This window comes from Pocillopora verrucosa, chromosome 2, assembly GCF_036669915.1.
Source record: "Pocillopora verrucosa isolate sample1 chromosome 2, ASM3666991v2, whole genome shotgun sequence".
In the NCBI taxonomy this organism is placed as follows: Eukaryota; Metazoa; Cnidaria; class Anthozoa; order Scleractinia; family Pocilloporidae; genus Pocillopora; species Pocillopora verrucosa.
In genome coordinates this window covers 6,699,703-6,726,512 of record NC_089313.1, presented here as the reverse complement: position 1 = coordinate 6,726,512, position 26,810 = coordinate 6,699,703, and the positions used below count along the sequence as shown (strand labels likewise).

At 39.8% G+C, this 26,810-nt stretch overlaps 3 protein-coding genes across 18 annotated transcripts in view; 2 read left to right on the top strand and 1 right to left on the bottom strand.

The window, feature by feature from the left end:
- LOC131793310 (tetratricopeptide repeat protein 28-like) overlaps positions 1-7,043 on the top strand; it is a 29,829-nt gene extending 22,786 nt beyond the window's left edge. For 15 of the 16 annotated variants that reach the window (XM_066162907.1, XM_066162892.1, XM_066162906.1 and 12 more), the window contains 2 exons: positions 1,205-5,410; positions 5,707-7,042. In XM_066162907.1, coding sequence (XP_066019004.1) covers positions 1,240-5,410; positions 5,707-5,729 — 4,194 coding nt within the window. In that variant the 5' untranslated portion in view covers positions 1,205-1,239 and the 3' untranslated portion in view covers positions 5,730-7,042. Of the gene's footprint in view, positions 1-1,204; positions 5,411-5,706 lie in introns of all 16 variants that reach the window. The other variant, XM_066162896.1, reaches the window with a different exon arrangement.
- An 8,810-nt stretch (positions 7,044-15,853) lies between these two features.
- The window catches only part of LOC136279032 (tetratricopeptide repeat protein 28-like), a gene marked incomplete at its 3' end in the record, with an annotated part of 66,197 nt that continues 55,240 nt past the window's right edge, over positions 15,854-26,810 (top strand). The window contains exons 1-3 of the mRNA XM_066162386.1: positions 15,854-15,857; positions 16,466-16,988; positions 17,109-17,297. Of these exons, the coding sequence (XP_066018483.1) occupies positions 15,854-15,857; positions 16,466-16,988; positions 17,109-17,297 (716 nt within the window). The remainder of the gene's footprint in view (positions 15,858-16,465; positions 16,989-17,108; positions 17,298-26,810) is intronic.
- On the bottom strand, positions 22,613-25,446 carry LOC136278906 (uncharacterized). The gene is made up of 2 exons (XM_066162083.1): positions 25,397-25,446; positions 22,613-24,128 (listed from the first exon to the last, which is right to left on the bottom strand). Exons 1-2 carry the CDS (start codon positions 25,444-25,446, stop codon positions 22,613-22,615), a joined length of 1,566 nt encoding a protein of 521 aa, XP_066018180.1.

Genomic DNA, 26,810 nt, shown 5'->3' with positions numbered 1-26,810 from the left:
TAACTGTTTTAAAACTAAAATTAATTCCATTGTCATTCCTTTAAGCCCATTTGCGGATAATCTTTAAGTTCTCTTTGAAGTTTGTAAGACTTTTCACTAATCTTCAGACTGCTCCAACATCGAGGATGTACATAATAGATTTTTGGCTTTTAACGTTCACTCACAAAAAGATGAAAGACAGAAATCGGTAGGAATATGATTCAACCTAAGGGCAAAATGTTTCTTTTACATCACGTGACGAGATGAAGGAACCAAAAAACCTAGGTCAAAGTATAATATATAGATTTAGCCAAGCCTAAAAGCGGAGCTCGCATTATTTTTTTCCCCCGCACGTCTCAAGGGCACAACGCCTTGCCCTGGCCAGGATTAGAACCCGGGTCGCCCAACTCGTAGCCCAGTGCACTGACCACTGAACTACTGGACAAAGCTGTGGCGTTGGCGTGCCCGCGGTACAGTTGACCACGCATGTTAAAAGAAGCACCTTGTACGGTCGTACGGTCGTATATCCAAATTTTTTCGGCTTGATGGGCTACTACTATTTTGCATAATTTTGGGGCTACGCTCTGCGAGCTCCGCTACTATTTACGACAGTGACCCAGTGATCCAATTCTTCTCTAATAATTCTGGAGAGCCTTACGCAGATAACACTGACTGTCAGTTCCAATATTGGAATTGAAATTTCATGTATGGGACTTTCTTCTTCCATGACAAATGCACAGTGAACTTGGTTAATGACATTTTTCAAACGGAAGTAAACGACGGCTGAAATTCATTATCATGGCCAATTTACATTGTCAACTCAGTTGGTAAAGCCAAATAGTTTTTTAATACCCCACCAAAGTCTCTTCAAAAACTTACCCCGTTGTTTATAGAAACTATGCATGTGGAAAGTTCTCATTGCAAAAGTTAAGATAAAGTCTGTCAGTTTTTTTTATCTTTGTCCAATGACTTTAAAGTCATGTAATGTTCTGCAACAATCCCAACTTGAGGAAAATGAAAGGTGACCAACTGACTTCTTCACTTTTTTGGTGGATATTGTGAATTCTAACACTTTCAGCTTGTTACAAATAGTTTCCGGGTGTAATCGACCCAGCCCGTTTTTGTAACTTAACATGTGTGTTCCTGTTTGAAGTGACTCGTTATTAATCAAGATTATCGACCATTCAGTATTGTGTTACTAAAAATAATGTTTCCCTGATAACAGTTGAGGATTGCAATGGAAACCTAACAGCAGAAGCCATGACACCTTTCATGAGCCTCGCCTTATTTGTTGCCCTGTTCTTGCTCAACTCAGATCGCATTCAGAAAGCCATTGAGATATGCAGCGAATGTTTGATTTTGCTAAATGGCACCGATCAAAACAGCAAAGACCAATTTGATTCAGCACTGCTACAATTTTACAGCGACATCTATACCATTCTTTTCAGCGCTTATCGACAAATCTCTGACTACATAAGTGCGGAAAGATACGGGAGGAAACTGTTTGCCTTATACAGAGGGTATGGAATTATGCTTTATAAACTTGGCGAAAGCCCAAAAGCAAAGGAATATTTTGAGAGGGCGCTTGTCATCACAACTGAAATTGGCGACAGAGAAGGGGAAGCATCATGTTATGGAAACCTAGGTGCTGTGTTTAAGTCGCTTAGCCAATACGACAAGGCTGAAGAGTATCTCCACAAAGCGCTTGTCATCACAACTGAAATTGGCGACAGAGGAGGGGAAGCATCATGTTATGGAAACCTAGGTACTGTGTTTAAGTCGCTTGGCCAATACAACAAGGCTGAAGAGTATCTCCAAAAAGCGCTTGTCATCAGAACTGAAATTGGCGACAGAGAAGGGGAGGCAACTGACTACGGAAACCTTGGTACTGTGTTTACGTCGCTTGGCCAATACGACAAGGCTGAAGGGTATCTCCAAAAAGCGCTTGTCATCAGAACTGAAATTGGCGACAGACGAGGGGAAGCATCATGTTATGGAAACCTAGGTACTGTGTTTACGTCGCTTGGCCAATACGAGAAGGCTGAAGAGTATCTCCAAAAAGCGCTTGTCATCAGAACTGAAATTGGTGACAGAGGAGGGGAAGCATCATGTTATGGAAACCTTGGTACTGTGTTTACGTCGCTTGGCCAATACGACAAGGCTGAAGAGTATCTTCAAAAAGCGCTTGTCATCAGAACTGAAATTGGCCACAGAGAAGGGGAGGCATTTGACTACGGAAACCTAAGTACTGTGTTTACGTCACTTGGCCAATACGACAAGGCTGAAGAGTATCTCCAAAAAGCGCTTGTCATCAGAACTGAAATTGGCGACAGACGAGGGGAAGCATCATGTTATGGAAACCTAGGTACTGTGTTTAAGTCGCTTGGCCAATACGACAAGGCTGAAGAGTATCTCCAAAAAGCGCTTGTCATCACAACTGAAATTGGCGACAGAGAAGGGGAGGCATTTGACTACGGAAACCTAGGTACTGTGTTTACGTTGCTTGGCCAATACGACAAGGCTGAAGAGTATCTCCAAAAAGCGCTTGTCATCACAACTGAAATTGGCGACAGAGGAGGGGAAGCATCATGTTATGGAAACCTAGGTACTGTGTTTACGTCGCTTGGCCAATACGACAAGGCTGAAGAGTATCTCCAAAAAGCGCTTGTCATCAGAACTGAAATTGGCGACAGAGTAGGGGAGGCAACTGACTACGGAAACCTTGGTAATGTGTTTACGTCGCTTGGCCAATACGACAAGGCTGAAGAGTATCTCCAAAAAGCGCTTGTTATCAGAACTGAAATTGGCGACAGAGAAGGGAAAGCATCATGTTATGGAAACCTTGGTAATGTGTTTACGTCGCTTGGCAAGTACGACAAGGCTGAAGAGTATCTCCAAAAAGCGCTTGTCATCACAACTGAAATTGGCCACAGAGAAGGGGAAGCATCATGTTATGGAAACCTAGGTACTGTGTTTACGTCGCTTGGCCAATACGAGAAGGCTGAAGAGTATCTCCAAAAAGCGCTTGTCATCTCAACTGAAATTGGCCACAGAGAAGGGGAAGCATCATGTTATGGAAACCTAGGTACTGTGTTTACGTCGCTTGGCCAATACGAGAAGGCTGTAGAGTATCTCCAAAAAGCGCTTGTCATCAGAACTGAAATTGGCGACAGACGAGGGGAAGCAACATGTTATGGAAACCTTGGTAATGTGTTTAGGTCGCTTGGCCAATACGACAAGGCTGAAGAGTATCTCCAAAAAGCGCTTGTTATCAGAACTGAAATTGGCGACAGAGGAGGGGAAGCATCATGTTATGGAAACCTTGGTACTGTGTTTACGTCGCTTGGCCAATACGAGAAGGCTGTAGAGTATCTCCAAAAAGCGCTTGTCATCAGAACTGAAATTGGCGACAGACGAGGGGAAGCAACATGTTATGGAAACCTTGGTAATGTGTTTAGGTCGCTTGGCCAATACGACAAGGCTGAAGAGTATCTCCAAAAAGCGCTTGTTATCAGAACTGAAATTGGCGACAGAGGAGGGGAAGCATCATGTTATGGAAACCTTGGTACTGTGTTTACGTCGCTTGGCCAATACGACAAGGCTGAAGAGTATCTCCACAAAGCGCTTGTCATCACAACTGAAATTGGCGACAGAAATGGGGAAGCATCATGTTATGGAAACCTTGGTACTGTGTTTAGGTCGCTTGGCCAATACGACAAGGCTGAAGAGTATCTCCAAAAAGCGCTTGTCATCAGAACTGAAATTGGCGACAGAGAAGGGGAGGCAACTGATTACGGAAACCTTGGAATTTTGTTTAGAACTGTTGGTGATTTTGAAGCTTCGGAAGTATGCTTGGAGAAAGCTTTATTCATATCCAGAGATATTGGAGATGGAAGAAGAGAGTTTGAAATCCTCCGAGAATACGCCGTTTTGTATTTATATCAATATAAAATCAAAGACTCCCTGTCGTGTCTTCATCTGTGCATTGAAAAGTATGAGGAGCTGAGATATTTCTTGGGCGCCAATGATGAGTTCAAAACATCATTTCTGGAGAACACAGGAATACTTCCCTACAAGCTGCTTTCTTCTTTGCTTTGTGACACCGGAAATGCTCGGGATGCTCTTTATGTTGAGGAGTTGGGTCGAGCTAGAGGCCTATCAGACTTAATGGCAGAGAAGTACTCGGTTGAAACGCACATCTCTGCCAATCGACAATCTTGGTTTGACATTGAGGACATTTTAAGAAAGAAAAGAAACTGTACTTGTCTGTATATTTCTTATTTTCAGAATCGTCTGCATTTGTGGATCTTGAAAACAAGTGGAGTCCTTCACTATAGAAGAGTATTACCAGAAGAGAATCTAGTTCAGGCTGGGTTACCCAAAGATTTGTCTTTGAGTCAATTTTTGGATTATAATTTCCGGAGTCTTGGTATTTTGCCCACTAAAGATTGTGAAGATCGGTCTTTAAATACGATTAAATTGCAACCTCTCTCCCCCGCGCAAAAGAGCTCAGCAAGATTGCGACTTGTGGAGGAGGACGAGGACGAGGACGAGAAAGTGATTTCAAGTCTATACTTGTGTTACAAAATGTTCATTGCCCCCGTTTATGATTTGCTTGATGAGCCTGAAGTAATTATTGTTCCTGACCGCAGGTTGTACAAAGTTCCCTTTGCTGCCCTGAGTGAAAAGGAGGGAGCCGAATACTTGTCAGAGACTCATAAGATCCGTATCATTCCTTCGTTGACAACACTCAAGAACATTCAAGATAGTCCAGAGGACTATCACAGCAACACTGGTGCCTTGGTAATAGGCAATCCCAAGGTTAATTGGCTGCAAGCATTGCCAGCTGCAAGAAAGGAAGCGGAGATGGTCGGACGACTGGTGGGTGTTCCGCCTCTAGTTGAAGAGAAAGCAACGAAGCAGGCGGTACTGGAGCGGATAAGTTCAGTGAGCTTGATACATTTTGCTGCCCATGGTAACGCAGAAAGAGGGGAAATTGCACTCTCCCCCAATCCCTGTCCCAACAGTCAAACCGCTCTCCCACCGAAGGAAGCTTACATGTTGACGATGGCTGATGTCTCACGAGTGAAAGTCAGAGCTAAACTGGTGGTACTTAGCTGCTGTCACAGTGGAAGTGGAGAGATAAGAGCCGAGGGAGTTATAGGAATTGCCCGTGCGTTCTTAGGATCCGGTGCTCGCTCGGTGTTGGTTGCGCTGTGGGCCATTCCAGACTCAGCAACAGAGCAGCTGATGAGTCGGTTCTACGAACACCTCATTGAAGGTGGAAGTGCCAGTGAATCCCTTCATCAGGCCATGAAGCGGATGAGAAAAAACCCCTTGAACAAAATTTCTGAGTGGGCTTCGTTTACGCTGATTGGAGATGATGTGAGACTCGAGTTTGACAACCAGCGGCAAGACTCGGTGAGAACAGGTATTTCATAAATTAAAGTTAAATTAGATGTGAGGATGGTTATATATATCTATATATATAAGTAAATATATATATATAGATATATATTTACGCACCCTTTTTTTTCCTTTTTCAAGAGTTACTATCTCCGCTCTCTGGTGTTAAATATAGAATCTCACAGATGCCTCTCTACCAACGAGACACAAGAATTAGCCAATTATTTTTATATATCGTGCTTGGTGTAATTGTGTTTGCTTTATATCCAAAATACTAATTGAGGTAATAATAAATTGGGTTATTTCAATTTTTTCTTGCAGGAAAAAAGACCCCGATAGAGTAAATAATGACAAGTACTCGAAGGGAACAGAGTTAAAAGACTTTTAGATGGATAAATTAAATAGAAATAAGTAGAGAAAATACTCTATCCGGTATTTCATCGACATTAAAAGAAAAGGGCTATCCCAGGTTAGGGGAGATTTATTCCAATTTTTGGTGCTTTCTTTTCTGATATTCTCAGGAGGAGGTACTGGTTAGGTACTCACCATTTTTTATGTTTTTCACGCAAAAATTATATTCTGATATAATAAGCACGAAACAATGTTGACCTATGTAAGGCTTTTGAGTAAAACGAATTCAGTAAAGTTAAGACAGTAGTTTAAGTATTAAACAAACCACTAAAATATGGTTTAATTTTTGTGTTTTCAAGCCTTTTGTAAGGTTTAGTTATTAAGAATACCTTCCATATTTGTTTTTGTTAATATACGGGTAACTGCGGAGAGATTCGTTTATACTAGCTCAACGCCTAGCAGGAGTCGTGCCGGCACATAAACACTTTTTAAGTGGCGTTAAGATAGGATTCGCAAAAGGAGAAGCGTTGCGCATCCTAAAAATAAGTCCGAAGCACTTCACATTTAAAAAAATCGTACAGAGCTTAAAAATACGACTAAAAGAGGGGAAAGAGGATACCTGACGAACTTCTAGAGAAATACGTGTCTGAAGTTATCTGCTCCAGTAGAAAAGGATCACTTCCGGCTTTACAAAAGCTCAAGAACACGCTGATGTGGAAATGTCACATTCAAAATCACATCGCCAAAAAGTATATCCTGGCCAGAACTGATCTTGGGAGACAGAAGTTTAAAATCCCTTGCAGATGGCGGGAGTGTCATGCGGGCATGTCGATACTTCAATTTTTAACTGGTCACTTGCCACTTGTGCTATGCACCCTGCGCGAAGCTTGTCGACTCTTAAATGCAGAAAAATCTCTGCCAATTGGCTATGAGTTAGATCTCTGAAATATGGAAGTAATCCTGTCTTGGAATAAAGAGTTCATCTGTTGTAGAATAAGTTGATTCGTAACACCCTGTATGTAAGGAATAACAGCAAAACCAGTCGCTGATTCTTCTGGTCTTCATCAAGAGCGTTACTATTTGTAACTGGTTTTTGGCAGTTACGGAGAAAAGTTTTTATATAGCCATTTGCCCATTTGGATTTTAGTGAAGAGCGAAACAACGTCGAAAGATACTAATTCTTCACAAGCGTTAAGAGTTTTATCTTTTATGAAATCCCCAAATTCGCAGGAATTTTTGACAGTGTAATCAGTATTCCCAACAACAGGCGACAAAATTCTCGCAAGAAAACCAGAAATTGCATAAGTCGGAGAATTAACAAAAGAGACAACTGGTCTCAAACGAATTCCCGGTTTATGAATTTTAGGTAAGCCATAAAAACGTGGACATAAGCCGTCACTACTGTATAATATTTTGTACGTAGAGTCACTAATTTTACCAGCTTTTTGCAAATCAAGCAACATTTTTTTTACTGGTAGGATCAGAGTTTAAGACAGCATAAGTACTCTTGTCATTAAGCAGAGTCAAAGCTTTGTCGTGATATTGCTGTTTGTCCATTACCACAACACAATTACCCTTGTCAGCAGATAATACGAGCCTGTCCGGATCCTTTTTGAGAGCTATAAGTGCATTGAAAACATCCTTTTGAATGTTTTTGGGAGGAGGTTTAGATCGTGACGATGGCGGTTTGCTTCCTGACGCTTATTTACACCTCGTCAGAAAAACGTTTGGTCTATGAATTGTAACTTCGGTTACATTCATTAAATCTGCAAACCAGAGTAGCATCAAACTATGTCTGATTGTCCAGGTTGCCGTGTGAACTTTAATGTATTAGACAAGAAGGCATTTGCTTACCTTGGCTCCTTTGATCACTGAACCAGTCGGCCTACGGTTGATGAAGTTCGGGATCTTTTGGTCGGTAACGGCCCATGGAAGCGCGCTTGACAAGGTGATACAAGATGTCCTACTATTGCGTCACTTCCAAACCATTGATTCGGAAATTCCGTATTCCCTCGCTATCTCTCGATTGTTGTTAACAGCTTCAGCTTCAATTACGATTTTTCAACTTAAAGTTGAGATCGTAAGAATGATGGCGAGTGTTTGGCATGATTGTGCTGAATGTAGACTTCGCAAGATAATGTTCACCAGGTGAAGTAAATTTGCGACTACTGATTTTGTTGATCGAATTGTTTTTATACTTTAAAACCATGTTTCTCGAGAGGGAAGGCTAAAAATTAATGTGTACCGATAGGTTGTCATTAAATGTGTGACCTTTTTTGCCTTTTGTTTATCACTGTGATTAAATGTGTGACATTTTTCGGCTCTTGTTTATGTGTGTGACATTTTGCTTTTGTTTAATCAAGGCTTTTGTTTGTGCGCGTGGTCGCGTGTGCGACAATTCTGCTTTTGTTAATTAACGGTAAACTAAAATCAATACGCGACTTTTTCGCTTTTTTGTAAGTTTATGAAAGAATTTACAATAAACTTGACCGATCTTTAGTCCCCAAACAACGATGCGCCTTATAACCAAGTATTTTAGCGGTATTTTCAGTTTGAAAACATGCAATAATGAAATTGCCAAATTGGGGGTGCGTCTTATAGCCGAGTGCACCCTATAACCGAATAACTAAGGTAGTATGGAGGTAATTACCAGCACTGATCTGGTTCTTACTTGTTCTGCACTTTTCCATGCAGACCGTTTCCTGTGAAACGATCATAATCCATGTATTTTTGTTTTGAAAGGCACCAAATTTAAAACTAAAAAGTTTAGTCCAGTTGTAATGTGATGAATCACTTGCTAAATTTTCTTGCTCAAATTCTACTGAGGAATATTGGCCATCCGTTGTTTTTGTGATGAACTCAGGAAAATGTTCTCTTGTATGGCCCTCAGGCTTGGTAAGAAGTTATCATTTGCAGTTATGGCTGAATTAATCTGCTGCAAATTTACATTTATAAAATGAATGAGAGACAGTTGATTTCATTTTGATTCATATTTTATATTTTTAATATGGTTGACGTGGTGGGCATGGTCACCAAATCCACCGTGTAGGAGTGGCCTCTCTCTCCTAAGTTGAAACATTTTTTTATTTCTTTGATAGAAAAAAAAATGAAAAGTTGAGGTAAGGCAATGCACTTGCAAGGAGATGTTACCCAACTGACAACTATACTCATAAGATCTAAATAAATTACCCTTTTGCCCTAAAATCCCTATTTGTATTTTTATCTTTCAATGCCTGCTTATGGCAGCTTTTTTTGGATTGGAAATAAAACAGTCTTTGTATATGCGTATGTGCTGGAAACTGTTGCAATGGACCTTCAAAGGGTTTTTTATTTGATCTCTATTAAATTTTAATTTCTTTGTCAACAGTCAAAAATAATCATATAGTATCACCTTTTTTTTTCCTTCTCACCTTTAAATCTTTGAAAAATTATTTAATCTTCTATTTGAGAATTGTTAAGAAATGGAATTTATTTTAATACAAATAAGGATTTACACTGTTTAGTAGTATCATTTGTGGCTCTAATGAAACGAACAATGTATTTTCACAGTCGTTAGCTTCCAATCTTTGTTGGACAGTAAGAAAAAAACTTATTTTTTATCCACTTGTCGCGGTGATCAAAAAAATTCACTAGTTCATTAGGCTCACATGTCAATTTTTGTTTGATGCAATAAATCTCATTTGTGCACACTTTCCATGGAATAATCTCTGTTTGTTACAGATTGAAAAATATTTCTTGGGCTCCATACTGTTTCTAAAATTTAACTTCTTTTCGCATGAGCATGATAAATTAAAGATTTTCTAAATACTGTGGAAAATGGCATCTAAAACAAATGTTAGCCCAGTTTATTGTAATGTCAGTTGTTGTTAGGTTACTGTTTACTTTACTTCACCATTCCACTTCTTCTTCCCCTTCTCTATTTTATTATTTTTCTTGTCCACATCTATTTTATGAAAAAAACAATACTTGGTTTGAACAAGTTTATTAAAAATACTGCACGAGTTCTATAATTGTATTAGAAAAGGTTTCTCTGAAGTGACAATATTGAACCAAGTGATGGTAACATTGCAAAATTATGAACTTCTACTTTACTGGAAATGGTCAAAGGAAAAACAGTTTGCTAACCAGACATCATTTCTTATTGCTTAGACTTTAACAGGAAAGTTGTATTTCAAGGAGGCTATGGTGTCACTTTTCCAACTTCCTACAGAGGTGAAAGACTACTCACTGTTTACAGGTGCATAGCATTTTGTGGAATCATAGCATTATAGAAGAAAAGAAAATATTACCGTTGACACTTACCTAAATCACTGCCTGCAGGGGGTGGTCCTTCAGATAGATCTTCATCATCTACTGTATAAAAACTAAACGTATGTAATTGTCAATTTGAAAAAAAAGTATTTTATTTAAATCAAGGTAAAGCATTATACAATGAGCTAACCTAACAAAACTTCATTGCACAGAGTTTAAAAGTGAAATTGTGTTTCAAGGAGGCCATGATGTCACTTTTCCAACTTCTTAAAGAGAGGGTAGACTATAAATTGTTTACAGGTGCATTACATTTCGTGGAATCATGGCATTATGGAATAAAAGGAAAATTTTATTTTCCAGTCAACACTTACCTAATCTCCACCTAAAGGAGGTGGTCCTTTGGGTAGATCTTCACCATCTTTGATATAAATAGTAAACCCCAATGAGGGGAAAGTTCCCCAATGAGGGGAAAAAGTATTGTATTTCAACATTAAGGAACAGATGTGTTGTGAAAATATTTTGTCTAAATTGACCATCTAAAAAAAGGTTTGTCATGTGGTTGCAGAATATATTTGTTGAATAGCATTTTATTTATTATGCATATGTAATCTTACAAACATTTAAATCTTAATCTAGTTTAATAATTGTGGTTTAATTAAGTTAACATTCTGTTGTAAAACTAACACTCACCTTCTTGGTTTAAATGAAGACCATGTGTGAGAATAAATTGAAATGTTTCCACTTTAATTGTGTAAATGAGTTTGTTAGTAACCTGTGGTTATAAAAATCTTACTAAAGTAATTCCATGTAAGTGGTTCAGTGCCTTGACAAAGATTATTAGAGAGTATGTCTGAGTGTTCATTTGAAATGGCAGTTTTAAGCCTTGAATTAATTTTTCAAGAATGATATGCGTCGCAAAGTAAACTGATCTTGACATCTGACAAAACAAATGCCATAATTTTCACGTGATTGTTTATTCCAATTTAAGATAAGACGTTGTTGAGATATCGTTGTAACAAGTAGCATTGAGATTGAAATTAGAATAATAACTCCTTTACGTCTGGAAATATATGAAAATCATATACGTGCACTGCGGTGAAGAAACAGATAGAAGCGATCCTCGTAGCTATGAACACTACTGAAGTAGTAGTTGAAATAAGACCTGAAAAAAATTCAGGCCCGTACGGGTAGAGAGTTGCACCAGTATCGCTGAGGTCATCAGCTCAAAACCTTTATTGAGATTGAAATTAGAGCAATAACTCCTTTAACGTTTTCTTGATTGTGGGAAATGAGTAAAACAAATAACAGTGATGTGCTTTCTACTCACCTTCCTCAAAATAGCTCTTCCACTCACCTTTTATCACGGTGAAAGATGGCGGGAAAATAGTTGCTGCCTGGCATTTCCTTCATCTGGCGAGAAAATCCAAGGTGTTAATTGTTAGAGAGCAAAATCGCCTGTTTCAGTTTCGCGGTCTCATTTTGCCCCCCTATAGTTGTTTTCAGAGGTACTGCCTCGTTTAATCCAGTTGCTTAGTACGTTTCTGAGCGCCTTCTGCGTTTCTGGATACCAAATATCTGAGATATGGGATGATGTGTGTCGTGCTTTATGAGCACTAGCAGTGTTTTAGAGGTGGAGACTGCAATTTCGCATACTTGTCCATACATGCCCCAATATTAAACGAGTCCTTGCATTTTCTGGTTGCATATTGTTGGAAAACTTTTTAACGGTTTACACAATCTTCAGTTCGTTCCTTTTTTTGAAAATGTTCGACTTCTCGCTGCAAGCTATTTTATGGAGACCCCCAAAAATTGAAGTTACGGATTGAAATCCATTAAAATACGCGCTCTACTTTTGGGCTTGGCCAAATCTATGCATTATACCTCAAAATAAGTAGACTCATTTGCAAGAATTTCTGAGTTAATGTAATGTGTTTCCTCAGGATGGACGTGGAGGGGAAGTCGACTAAAACGAAGCTTTAGCCAAAAAATGAAATAGGATTAAACGCTAGTGATGACAGAAGAGATTTGTTAGCATCAATATTTGAGTAAACTAATACTCAAATCCTTGTTTTATATAAACAATAAACATACCATTTCTCTCTAAATTAAGAGACTTACGTCCATATCTCCACTAAACTTTATTCACTTTAATTTTAAATATTTTTCGCGGTCAGAAATTAGTGTCTTAACTTTAAAGGGAAAATGAAAGAAATCAGACAAAAAACGAATCATGCGTGACGCGAAACTTAAAATCGAATCTCACAATTTTTTTTCATTCGTTATTTAGATAAGCATACTTTTGCGTCGAACGGATGCTTCATATCCTCACCGTAAAATTGCTTTCTTCAAACCGTAATGGTGTTATACAATATATCTCAGTATATTTCAACCTCATTAGCTAAGATTGTTGAGCATTTTTTAATTTAAGAAACTGATGGTTTCCACAATCACTTGATCAAGTTGCTATTCTCAGTAGTTTTGTTAAATACTTTTGATCACAGTTTTAATTTTTTCAAATCAAAAATTGGCGGTAACTGTGTTTGATTGAGGGTCTTAAGAAGGTTAACCGTGAGCCATAAAACGGCCAAAAAAATTTAACTGTTAAGCGTAAAAATTGTGTAATTTTAACTGTTAGTTGTGAACAAAATTAAACTCAAAAAAAAAATTTCTGGTAACAACTCATGCATGGAATGATGTTAATCATTAGTCGTAAAATAGGCAGAATTTTAACCTCTAGCCGTAAAAGCCATCACCCCATTAAGACCCTCGTTCTACTACAGTGAGCCCATAATTCTCAAAAGCGACTTGTTTGGCTTTGACCGTGTAGCCTTGGAAAATGAAATTTCCCCGAATTTGGAGAAATCAGGTAATAGGGACCTTAAGCAAACCACGACAGCGACGGCAACGAGGACATGAAAAAACAAAAGATCTAATTGGCAGAACAATAGCTCAGCACGTGCGTTTGAAAACTTTGTACATTTCTTTGCCGTCCTATGCAAAACAACAACGTGAAATCACCACAACTTGCGTCGTCTGCGAACCGAAACCGCGACGGCAAATTATTTTAATTTCCATTTGGAACTCAACGCTTCTCTTATTACGTTATGCTGAAGTAGAGGTGTGGTGCCGTATGAGACGGTAAACACATGCAGCCATTTTTTAAATTTAATTAAAGGCAGAAATTCATTTTTTTGATCGAAGTCTTCCTAGGCGTTGCCATCCTGACTGCTTAAGGTCCCTGATGTTGACGTCAATACTAAATTAAACGGGAAGCAAGCTTGTCAAGCTTGCAATTGTTTGTTACTTTTCGATAAGAAGGAAGAACCTAAGCCATATTGAATTTTTATCATTCAAATAATCGCTCGGCGTTAGTGTCTTCCAGTGGCAATTTTCTTGAAATTGCCCGGGGAAAAGAGAAAACAAAAAGTCAGTGCCTTGCAGTGCCGGATCCTACAACGTAACTGTCGTCCAGTCCATTTCTTCCACTTCTCGCCTGTTCCCAAAAGAAATATGTTGAACTATTGATTATGACTATTATTTATTACTGAAAAGTCAAGCAAAGTCAAGCTACTCTCTCTGATGTCATTTACTTGTTGCCATATTTCAGTCTCTGGATTAACGCCTTTAAATGGAAGACCAATGAGGTAGTTTTTTTCGAGCAAGTTACCCGAGCCACTCCGACCGTTTTTTTTTTTAAGTCTTTTCTCCCCTCCCCCGCCCCCTACCCCCACTACTCTTCACTCCCCTACCCCCACCGCTCTCCTTATTTTTGACCGTCGACCGCCCCCTTGGTATAAATTTTTCCTCTCCTCAGCCTTCCGCTGCCATTAAAATCAAAGATGGCGGCCATAATATTCGTTATGAAAAAACTAAGCATTTGCTAGCTTAAATTACGCCTGCTCTGCAGGCTAGGTTCTGCGTTACATATTTTTCTTAAGGCCGTAATTTGTTTCTTTGTCTTTTAAAGCGCCAGAGTCTCGCATAAGAAGACAAGTTATGACGCTGCGCGCTCACGAAGAGAGATGTTTTAATTTTTTCAGAGAAACTGAAACTTTCTTAAATTCACTGTCTTTACATACACAGTATAAGCGTACTTTTCCGTTGAACGGATGCTTCGTATCTCCACCGTTAAATAGCTTTCTTCAAACCTTTATGGTTTTATACAATATATTTCAACCTCATCAGCTAAGATTGTTCAGCATCGTTTAATTTGAGAAAATGATGGTTTCTACAATCACGTGGCCAAAAACTAAAATGAATCCTATATCAAGACATATTTATAATGCGGACTGTCCTTTACTACTGTCAGAGGATATTCGCAGTGTTACAGTTCGTGGTTTTCCAGTGTCCATAATTTTCTTTAGTAATTCACGTGACCTTGTTCGCTTTTTGTGAAAGTACTAAGGTCTCGCATAAGAAGAGAGGTCAGTCTATGACCGCGTGCTCACGAAGAAAGATGTTATAAGGAAGTGTAACTGATCACTGCGCTTAATTACTTTTCAGATGTAATTAGTTTACGAAGCCCAGCCGTTAAATTAGTTGAAAAGTATTGTGAGGCTTTCAAATGAGCTCCAACAACATGCCCTTTGAAATCTAAATATTTTGTCATTGCTATTTCACAAACTCATAATTAAATCCTTTTATAAATGTGGGAGAAGGGAGATTGCAATCTTTTTACTTCCATCACGTTATCAGGTTACTGGTAAAATGACAACCAAAACATTTCTATATCTCTTATACGGTCAAAAACGTGCAGAACAGTATTATGTGGTTTTAAAATTAGTCAAGATGTTTTTAGGGGAAAAGTGCAAAATGTTTTTGTCGTTTCACTTTCAGAAGTATCTGCTGCGACATTGATAATTTTGTATTGTTTTGTTAGAATAACTTTACCGTAACTAAAGCTTTAACTTTACGGTTACTTGAGGTATGAGTAACCTTTTAATTCCAAAGGCAATTGCTAATTACTAATTTGTCCTGTCCTTTCCTGATACTATTAAGCCATGGCTTGTTGTGCGAAGATTAAGCTCGTTACTTGGTAATAGCTTGCGACAACAATATTTTGCTACAACTCATGGAATAATGTTATCTGTCAGCCGTTAAATGGCCAAAATTTTAGCCGTTAGCCGTAAAAGCCATCACCCCATTGAGACCCTCCTTCTACTACAGTGAGCCCATCGTTCTCAAATGCGACTTGTTTGGCTTTGACCGTGTAAACTTGGAAAATGAAATTTCCCGAATCTCGAGAAATCACGTAATGTTGACATCAATACTAAATTAAAGGGGAAGCAAGCTTGTCAAGCTTGCAATTCTTTGCTATTTTTCGAAGACAAGGAAGAACCTTAGTCATACATAATTTTCATCTTTCACATAATCGCTCGGTGCTAGTGCCCTCTAGCTGCAAGTTTCTCGCAATTGTCTGAGGAAAAGAGGAAACAAAAATGTTAAATCAGCGCGAACTTCCGTTGGGAGTTTTCAGGAGAGTGCCTACTGGATGCAGGGATCCTACAACGTAACTGTAGTCCAGTCCATTTCCCCCACCTCTCTCCCCTCCTCAAAAGAAATATGAATAACTATTTGCAATAACTATTGATTATTACTGAGAGTCAAGCTACCTCACTCTCTCTCTAATGTAATTTTCTTGTTGCCATATTTCAGTCACTGGATGAACGCCTTCAAAGGTAACACCAGTGATGGTGTTGAGTGAGTGAGTGAGTGAGTGGTTTATTTCGAGCAAATTACAGATCCACTCCGTCCTTTTTTTTTTTTATTTTTTACTATTATTTTTTTTAAGTATTATTATAATAGTTACTATTGTTGTCTTCGATGCAAATCACACCCGCAAGAAAATGAAAAGTTTATGAGCACAATGGGTGAATTTCCACCCACAAGAAGCTTACTGTTTAAAGACAGAAGCTTTAGTTGTACTCTCGATCTGATCGATCTCGTGTTGCAAATCCAACCGGTCCAAAAGAGATGAATACTGAAGCCTGACGTTTCCCGTTAAACAGAGCAAGATGTTTCATATTTGGATGCTCAAATCCATCATTGGTTAGAAAGTGTGACGTTCCAAACCGAAATACAGTCACTTAGTTTTTTTTTTTGGTATTTTTGGCTTCGATTTCGCAAATCACACCCGCTAGAAAAATAAAAGTTCACCGTGACCGTGACCGTGACCGTGTCTTCGGAAGACCAGGGGTCGATTGTCACGCAAAGATAGCTTACCCTTTAAAGAGAGAAACAAGTTTCACCGAATGTGATCCGTTAATGTGCTCCAGTTGTACTTATCCACGCGTCTTCTTCACTTATTATTTTTTGTTTTAATTCGATATTATGAATTCTAACACTTTCAGCTCGTTACAAAAAGTTTCCAGCCCGTTTTGGTAACTTCACATATAGGTTCCCGTTTGTAGTGACTTATTGTGAATCCAGAGTCACTCTGTTAACTTTTGTTATTAAAATAACGTTTCCCTTATAACAGGAGAGGATGGCAATGGAAACCTAACGACAGAAGCCATGATAGCTTTCATGAACATCGCCTTTCTAGTTGCCCTGTTCCTGCTCAACTCAGATCGCATTCAGAAAGCCATTGAGATATGCAGCGAATGTTTGATTTTGCTAAATAAAACCGATCAAAACAGCAAAGACCAATTTAATACACTACTGCTACAATTTTACAGCGCCTTCAATTTACTTCTTTTCAACGCTTATCGTCGTATCTCTGACTACATAAGTGCGGAAAGATACGGCAGGAAACTGCTTGTCTTATTCAGCGAGTCTGGTGACTTAGAAAGAGAAGGAGATGTAAGCTTAACTCTTGCAGAGATTGTTGAGAGTCAAAACAGGTTTACAGATGCAAAACAACTTTACAAAAAAGCAGTTAATATCAAGAGACTAGCTGGTGAACAAATTGGCGAAGCAAGAGCCTGCGCAAGATTCGGAATTATGCTTTATAGACTTGCCAAGGATCTAAAAGCGAAGGAGCATGTTGAGAGAGCCCTTGCCATAGCAACCGAAATTGGCGGCAAAAAAGCAGAAGCATCCTGTTGCGAAAACCTAGGAGCGTTGCTTCAGTTACTCGGGGAATGCGACAAGGCTAAACAGTATCTCAAAAAAGCGCTTCTCATCAGAACGGAAATTGGCGACAGAAAAGGAGAGGCAACTGACTACGGAAACCTAGGAACTGTGTTTCAGTCGCTCGGGCAATACGACAATGCTCGAGAGTGTCTCGAAAAAGCGCTTGTTATCAGAACTGAAATTGGCGACAGGGAAGGAGAGGCAACTGACTACGGAAACCTAGGAACTGTGTTTCAGTCGCTCGGGCAATACGACAAGGCTGTAGAGTATCTCGAAAAAGCGTTTGCCATCAAATCTAAAATTGGCGACAGAAGAGGAGAAGCATCATGTTATGGAAACCTAGGAACTGTGTTTCAGTCGCTCGGGCAATACGACAGGGCTAAAGAGTATTTCCAAAAAGCGCTCGCCGTCAAATCTAAAATTGGCGACAGAAGAGGAGAAGCATCATGTTATGGAAACCTAGGAACTGTGTTTCAGTCGCTCGGGCAATACGACAAGGCTGAAGAGTATCTCCAAAAAGCGCTTGTCACCAGAACTGAAATTGGCGACAGGGAAGGAGAGGCAACTGACTGTGGAAACCTAGGAACTGTGTTTCAGTCGCTCGGGCAATACGACAATGCTAAAGAGTATCTCGAAAAAGCGCTTATCATCAGAACTGAAATTGGCGACAGAGAAGGAGAGGCAACTGATTACGGAAACCTAGGAACTGTTTCAGTCGCTCGGGCAATACGACAATGCTAGAGAGTATCTCGAAAAAGCGCTTATCATCAGAACGGAAATTGGCGACAGAGAAAGAGACGCAACTGACTACGGAAACCTAGGAACTGTGTTTCAGTCGCTCGGGCAATACGACAAGGCTGTAGAGTATCTCCAAAAAGCCCTCGCCATCAGAACTGAAATTGGCGACAGAAGAGGAGAAGCATCATGTTATGGAAAGCTAGGAACTGCGTTTCACTCTCTTGGGCAGTACGACAAGGCTAAAGAGCATCTCCACAAAGCGCTCGTGATCAGAACTGAAATTGGTGATAAGGAAGGGGAGGCAGCAGATCTTGCAAACCTCGCAGTTGTGTCTAGAACTGTTGGAGATTACGAAGCTTCGGAAGTATGTTTGGAGAAAGCTTTATCCATATCTAGAGATATTGGAGACAGAAGAAAAGAGTTCCAAATCCTTCAAGAGCACTCTATTTGGTATTTGTTTCAAAATAAAATCAAAGCCTCCCTTTCGTGTCTTCACCTGTGCATTGAAAAGTATGAGGAGCTGAGATCTTTCTTGGGCGCCAATGATCAGTTCAAAACATCATTTCTGGAGGACTCAGGAACATTTACCCACAAGCTGCTTTGTAAGTTGCTTTGTGCCACCGGAAATTCTCGGGATGCTCTTTACGTTGAGGAGTTGGTTCGAGCTAGAGGCCTATCAGACTTGATGGCAGAGAAGTACTCGGTTGAAACGCACATCTCTGCTAATCCACAATCTTGATTTGGCATTGAAGACATCTCCAGAAAGGAAGATAACTGTACTTGTCTGTACAATTCTTACTTTAAAAATGATTTGCATTTGTGGATCTTGAAAACAAGTGGAGTCCTTCACTTTAAAAGAATATCTGTGGAAGAGAATCTAGTTCAGGCTGGGTTGCCCAAAGATTTGCCTTTAAGTAAATTTTTGGCAGATTGTTTGCAACCTCTCTCCCCCGAGCAAAAGAGCTCAGCAAGATTGCGACTCGTGGAGGAACACGAGGACGAGAACGAAGGAGTCATTTCAAGTCTATCTTTGTGTTACAAAATGTTTATTGCCCCCGTTGATGATTTGCTTGAGGAGCCTGAAGTCATAATCGTCCCTGACCGCTGTTTGTACCAAGTTCCGTTTGCTGCTCTCCGTGAAAAGGAGGGGACCGAATACCTGTCGGAGACTCATAGGATCCGTGTCATTCCTTCTTTGACAACACTCAAGATCATTCAAGATAGTCCAGAGGATTATCACAGCAACACTGGTGCCTTGGTAATAGGCAATCCCAAGGTTGATCGGCTGCTGCCATTGCCAGGTGCAAGAAAGGAAGCGGAGATGGTCGGACGATTGGTGGGTGTTCCGCCTCTGGTAGACGAGAAAGCAACTAAGCAGGCGGTGCTTGAGCTGATAAGTTCAGTGAGCCTGATACATTTTGCTGCCCATTGTAACGCCGAGAGGGGAGAAATTGCCCTCTCTCCCATTCCTGCTCATAACGGTCGAAACGTTATCCTACCACAGGAAGCTTACGTGTTGACGATGGCTGATGTCTCACGAGTAAAAATCAGAGCTAAACTGGTGGTGCTTAGCTGCTCTCACAGTGGAAGTGGAGAGATAAGAGCCGAGGGAGTTATAGAAATTTCCCGTGCGTTCTTAGGATCCGGTGCTCGCTCTGTGTTGGTTGCGCTGTGGACCATTTCAGACTCAGCAACAGAGCAGCTGATGAGTCGGTTCTACAAACACCTTGTTGAAGGAGAAAGTGCCGGTGAATCCCTTCATCAGGCCATGAAGTGGATGAGAAAAAACGGCTTTACCAAAGTGTCTGAGTGGGCTTCGTTTACGCTGATTGGAGATGATGTGAGGCTCGAGTTTGGCAAGCAGAGGTAAGACTCGGTGAGGACAGGTATTTCATAAATTAAAGTTAAAATTAGATGCGAAGGTGGCTTTGACTTACTGGTCGCTGACTGTCGGCGGTGATCCTTTGTCACCTTGAATATCAAATCGGTTTTATACCCTTTTTTTATTTCTTTCAAAGAGTAACAATTTATTCTTCCAGTTGGATGTAAAATATAGAATCTCGAAAGAGTCTCTCTGCTAATCAGATGCAAGTGTACATTTGCCTACGTATTACGCCTGGTAGAACTGTATTTGCTTTATTTAAGAAATGTTGATTAAGTTATTTATAATTGGTTTTTTTTTACGTTTGTTACAGGAAAGAAGATGAGAATAGCTCGAAGGAAACAGACCTTAGAGACTTTTAGACGGATAACCAAATATAATAAGTAGAGAAACTACTCTATCCGTTATTTTATTGTGTAATTAAGGAAAGGGCAACCTCAAATTAAGGATATTAATTTCAATTTTTTACATTCTCTTTTCCGATCTTCTCAGAAGGAGGTATTGTTTACGTATCCGAGAATATTTTTTCGGCACAAAAATTATCTTATCCGGCCGATATAATTAGCATGAAACATTATTGACTTAGGGCTCTTAAGTGAAGTGAAGTCAGGAAAGTTAAAAGAATAGTTTAAGCATCAAAAACGAGCCAGTTAAGTCTTACAGGGTTTTCTCACAAAGCCTTTTGTTATAGGTTTCGTTAACAGAATCCTAAATTATTTTATGTAAAATCTTTAGGAAAAGCTTTTCTTTTGGTCTGTTCCAGTACTACTTCTGAGTGCTTAAAAAATTGGACAAAAATTAATGGATTTCCAAATAGAACCGTGGAAAAAGCTTTCAAGGTCAAGAACTTAATTAGTATCAAGTGGAAAAATGACGGCAGCAATATTTTGAAACTGGTTCAACAAGTCACTTAGGCATTGTAATGTTTGAGTTAAAGTATGTTTGCATAGTGATTTAATTGTTTTTAAGTCAGGTTATCGTCAAAATGTTGTTTAGGGAATCAAAATATTCTTGTTTTTTAGCACACTTTATACAATTTTTGGCAAAGTTTCTTAAGGGATTATGTAGTAATTTCAAAGACGCTAAAATAAAAGACAGCTTGAGAGAAATCTTAGAAAATATTGTGAGCGTTTGTTTTAACCAGGTTACAGAGTAAAACAGATAGCACAGTTGTTCATTGTTAAGGCGGCAAGGTGGTGGGATAAAGGATGCAAGTGGTAGGAGTGTCTGTATGCGGTCCACGCATGTGCGCATGAGGAATTCTCATTCCTACCCCAACCTACACGTCCCACCCCCCTCCCTCCTCCACTTCGCTCTGCTTCAAAAAGGAAATTAAAGAGATGAATTCTTGCCGCGTTTGTTTGGAAACCTTTCCGTGAGCTATGTTTCAAACCACCGACCCCTTCGTATCGTGTACGGTCAATACGGAAGACAGTTCTCAGAATCCTGATTAACCGACCTCGCGATGTTGAGTCATTTGGGTGCTATAGAGACTAATCTTTACATAGAAGTAAAACATCAAATAAAAGACCCATTGAAGGTGCGTTGGCCCTGTACGAGAAAATTAAGATTTAGCAAAATTTAGAAGTCATTTTGAAATTTTGTAAGCGACCAGCTTTTGTTTCTGTTGTGGTAGAAAAAGTTTTTAAAACATTTGACAATAATTTCATGGGGCTCACCTCGCCGCATCGTCGGCAATTTTCGTCAGTCAGAGTCAAGACAGGCCAAGCTAAATGACATTGCCCTCCCGTAAAATAACTTTCCAAAGAATAAATGTGGCGAGCGTGAGCAAATGCAAATTTTTTCATTACTGTGATCAAAGCGCAATGATGTACCTTATTTGATATTTACGTTATCAAACTGTTGATTCTGACAGGGTGAGCCTAACTTTTCTGTCGAGGTCGACGTGACTTCACATTAAAAGCGTTTTTGACGGAACAAACTATGAGGTTAAAAACTTTTATTTATCTCCCACGCGTTTCGTGGGAGATGAATGCAGGGAGGGGGAGGGTGGTCCATTTAACCCCCGGAAAAAAACAAAACAGAAACCAGTTTGTCTTTTTGAGTTTTGGAGTAGACCCTTGAAACTGGCAAAGTTTCATTGGAATCAGTGAGATGGCACGTACCAAGACTGCCTGGTGCTTTCGTGGACACACTCTTAATCATCAAATCACCAAAGGCTAGTAGCAACATCCATGTTAATGTGCAAAGCAGCCTCAGGCATGACAGAATCTATCTTGCTTTATTTGATAGAATAGCCAAACAGAATTAGATGTTTTACTTATAAATCAAGTTGAAGGAGTTCTTTTCTGTGGATAAATAAAGTTATCAATCAGTCATTCAATCGGCTGCTCGCTACCACTCTCCCGACCCCCCTTATGTCGTACTGAAGTGCCCCAGTATACCTTTTGTTAAAGAAAAATTCACTTTTCTCTTCACTTGCACACAATTGAACTTTCTTGTGCCTTTCAAGAAATTAAAATTTTGAAGATAAAATAGTATTTGATAGGTAACAGGTGTAACAGGTGATGTCGTTCCCTAATCTCGTACCCACCGTGTAACTGATATAAAGGCTTGGCCGGCCGCACAAGGCCTGGGTACGAGACAAATTGCCCTCCTGGATGGTCGCCCCAAGTTCCGTCGCCTCGAAACATGGTTGCGTCACCTCAAACTTTAAGTTACGTTACCCCCAACTTGAAGTTCTTTAGTAATCGGGTAAAAATATCCGCTCGCGCAAGTTCCTAACTTAGAGCGGCTCCATCTTTGATTATAATTAAACTGAACACTTTGATTTTCATTAGAAAAAACTGATTCTTTCATCACTCGCTTCAATCCTTCTGGAGCGCTGTAATCTTAAAAAGGATAATTCTTCGATCACCGATGCAAATAAAGTTCGATAATCAAATAACAATAGATGTTATTTAGCACTGTCTAATAAGGGGGAATGTTTAGCTTGTACAGTGGATAGTTGTACCAATTTGTAATACTATCGTTGTTTTTCTCTGTTTCATGCAATGGAGTACTGTCGTCAGCATACAGCTTCACAGGCATTTTGGTACCATAATAGAAGTTGTCTTGGAGCACGTGATGTTGAGAAAGATCGCCATTGGTCAGCCAGATACATATGTAATTAGTGGGGTCGCTTACTCCAACGATCTCAAATACATTAGCGGAGTAAGTGATGTTCCAATCTATCCCAATATCATGGGGCTCGTAATAATAGATACCACTTGTGAGATGACCAGGATTGGTTCGTTGCACGATGTGATTTCTGTAGATGACAACGTTCTTCAAACCATTAAAGAGACATGGATTGATTGTTCTGTGAGTATACAAAAAAATACCTGTGTCGTCGAGGTAATTACGGGCAACCAATAGATTTTTTCCATTTCGAGCTTTAATGCCGCCTGAATAACCCGCTGGCCAGCCTCTGACGTAATTACTTACAACTTCCATCATATTGAAGCCTTTGAGGTACATCACGTGGTCTCGGAAACGACCTGTGTTTGGGCTTCCGTTGAAGATATTTTTCACGATTCTCATCCTTTCGTCGCACTCTTCATAACAACAACTTTGAAAGAAGCCTTGATCAGATTCCAGATTGTAATGAGTCATAAGGAATTCTAATTTTTGTTTTTGATCTCGCCAGTACCATGCTGGCTCAACTTTGGTGGCTAACCAGCCTATCTTGCCTAAATCCAGCCCACATATGTTTTCTCTCACCTCTACACCCACAGTGAAGGTAAATTTTGAAGCAACTCCATACGCATTAGAATCGCGCAAAAAGATGTTTCTGTACACATTACTGTTTCTAAGGTCCATCATTTCCAACTGCTCCCTCTCAGCGTTTCTCGGAGTTGGCCTTCCGGATGAAAAGAATACACAGCTGTTTATGGTAACGTTACTCATAGCTGTTGGTCCAGGGACTTCTCGATTGACTCCACCGTCAAAATTCACACGAATTCCGTCGAAGTACACATTATTCAATGAAACCGATTTCACTGGTGAAGCATTGTAAACTTGAAAAACATAAGGAGTTGAGGACTTGATAACTGCGATACCGCTCTGTGTTCCGTGAAGTTCCACCGGGCCAGGGATGGCGATATTACTGCTTACTAGGTATTCACCTCGAGGGAAGAATACCTTATTATTTTTGGAACTTGCAGCGTGATTAACGATGGCCTGAATGGCAGACGTGTCGTCCGAGATTCCATCCCCAACAGCAGCAGTTAAGAATCTGCCAGGATGCTTCACGTTTGTCATTCCAGCGGGTATGTTCTCTGGTTCCGACGCTAAATAGTTTGGACGTAGTAGTAAAAACTCTCCATCATCGACTTCACTCGATTTCTCTTTGATAACGTATTGCCGCTCTCCCTCGCGTCGCAAAAATATGTTCTGTGCCGTGCTTTCTCTGCCAAATGCCTTTCGGGTAGAACTTATCCCCATCCTTAAAAAAAATAAATCAACATTGCATTAGGATTCGTCGTTTGGCCAAACAAAGCAATTACCATATCTTACGCATCAACCGAACTCGGTAAACCCAAGGATTTTTCACGAAAACAAGATTCGCACGAGAACCAACGGGCGTACAAATACTTTGCCGATGTTTCACTCGACCTGAATTTAACGAAGAGGAAAACAACTCTGATAACAAAAAGAGTACAGGTGAGTTTAATAGTTGCTGGCAAAAACAACAAAACTTTGGATCAAGCTTTCACTTGCATGTTCCAGGTTCCATAAACGGAAAATGATTTGGAGAAACCTTAAGTTACACGCCTGAAGCGTTTTCTAAGAAATCGAGCGAATAAACTCTTCGGATAATCAGATTCGGAGCTGGGAAAAATTGTTGGCAAAAATTGCAATGACGTGATATATTTGTTGATTTCACAATTTTCAACAAGATTTTGGCATGCAATTGCCTTTGGCAGAAATTCATGCGCGAACCGCCTTTGGAAAGCTTAAGTACATTGAATAGCCAGCTTTAAAAATCATCGGGTAGATGTGTGATAAGACGAAACAATAGCACAAAGAATAACTTTTGCGCGGCCTTTGTCTCTTAGCAGGGTAATTTAGCATTATCAACTGAGTTCATAACGTAAATTGGCCACCATAAAGAGTTTAAAAGGTGACGTTTCGAGCGTTAGCCCTTCGTCAGAGGGATTGGAGGAACTGAGGATTGTGTATGGGTTTAAAAAATGTTTGTGCAGAAAATGGAGCTACGCTTTATTAGTGGGAATGTGGTGACGGGAAAACAACTTTACAAAAAAATTAACTGAATGAAAATCGCTCGTTGATACCGCGGGGATTAAGAGTGCCGATTTGAAAGATAAATTTGACGAAGGGCTAAGGCTCGAAATATCAGCTTTTAAACTCTTTACTGTGGCCAATTTCCGTTATCAAGTCAATTGATAATACTAAATTACCCTGTTACACTCTCCCACCGACGTAGCACACATTTTCTTTAGAAACTTACCCCCTTTATTCCTTTGTCTCTTAACCCAGCCCTGATAAGTTAATGAGCTATGCCATTATTCCCCAAGGGAAGGGGCACAAAATCACGACCAATTAAAACCATCTCGTGTACGCCTCGCTGCTTCTATTACGGATCTAGAATTTTTTCGCTACTGCAAGTAAATGGCTCGAGAACAATAGGCATTTTGCATGCGCGATGGAATGTTTTCCATTTTAAATCACATCATTTCTATCGACACTCACCCAAGCTCGAAGATCACACTCACAAACAAAACCACTTCTAGTCCTCTCATCATGTGAAAGTGCTCGACAAAAGACAAACACTTTTCAGTGTTCCTTACGACACGACTTTGGACTCGTTACTTAAACTTCAAACGCGTTAAGCTTGGCCTGCTGGTCACTTCAAAGAGGTCTTCAAATGCAGAACAGAACAGGAACATTCCATGCTGTGATATATCTCACTGGCATGTGCAGCATCTAATAGTAATGTATCGTTTCCCCAGTGTTACACACAGGCAAAGCGTACTTGGATCGGTCGCAGTAAAACGGGGAGAATTAACTCGATAAAAATCGTCTCGATAACTGACTAGGTACTCGATTTATGATAATTACGTGAATCGTTTCAGTTAAGACTCTTTTGAGAAACAATAGTACTTGGCAGGTATTGAAGACAGGGACAATCCTGGATTTCTCCTGGGAGAGGGTGCACCACAAAGGAATACCATAATTTACGGGTGACGTAAACGAATTTTCCAAGCGAACATAGAAGAAGGGTCATGATTGGGCAATAACATAATGAGAACTACCGTGAATTCATAGAACTTTTATAGCGCTTAACATAAAGTCATCACAAATGCGTTGATTAGCATTTCATTTTAGCTTTATGGAGATATTCATACCGAGATGTAAGGATTTAATGATCTGCTGCTTAGATTCGGGGAATTTTTTAAAGAGAAATCCAAACCGGCAAGTTTCAAGAAATTTTCGCCCCCGCCTCTCCTTCGGCGACGTTTTTCGCAGCTAGCACTTTCGTACCCAGCTGTTTATTGCCTCGACCACAATTTTTTCCCATAACCTAGCCACCCCAGACAATGAGCGGCATAAGTTATGAACGAGGATGGTTTGCTATTCATGTTTGATTTCTCATCAATGTCTTTGACACCTCGGAAATACAACACTGATACAAGATTTAGCGGTTATCGTAGGTCATGAATCACTCATATAATACGTGAAAACTGTATAGAGCCCATATCAGGTCTTAGAAGTACATATCACGTAAGAAAGAACGAGAGTGTGAACGCCGGACAACATGAGGAAATCATAAATCACGCATTCCTTCCGGTGGTAACCGAGTTATCGAGAAAAAGTTGTCCAAGAGTAAAAAGATAATAAAAATGGTTTAAAAAACAGGTTTTGAGAGTGGTAAAAGAAAGAGTAATCAAATTTCCTTTCGTCTAGGGGACTTGGCAAACTATGCGAGGCCGGGGATATTTTCTGTACGCTTGAGAGTTGGCTCGTTTGGAAAGTTATCCAGCCCCTCCGAGCTTTGGTGGCAGTGATCGTCAATTACCCATAAAAACATCTAAAGCGATTCGATTCAAGCCAAGCTTAAGTCGATTCGATACTTATCGACAAAGTCGATAAGATACGCGCAGAA

Bases quoted from the DNA above. Each gene is read 5' to 3' on its own strand.
- LOC136278906 (XM_066162083.1), bottom strand. From the start codon at position 25,446: ATGAGAGGACTAGAAGTGGTTTTGTTTGTGAGTGTGATCTTCGAGCTT. The intron at 24,129-25,396 runs GTGAGTGTCGAT...ATTTTTTTTAAG, and splicing joins AGTGTGATCTTCGAGCTTGG to GATGGGGATAAGTTCTACCC.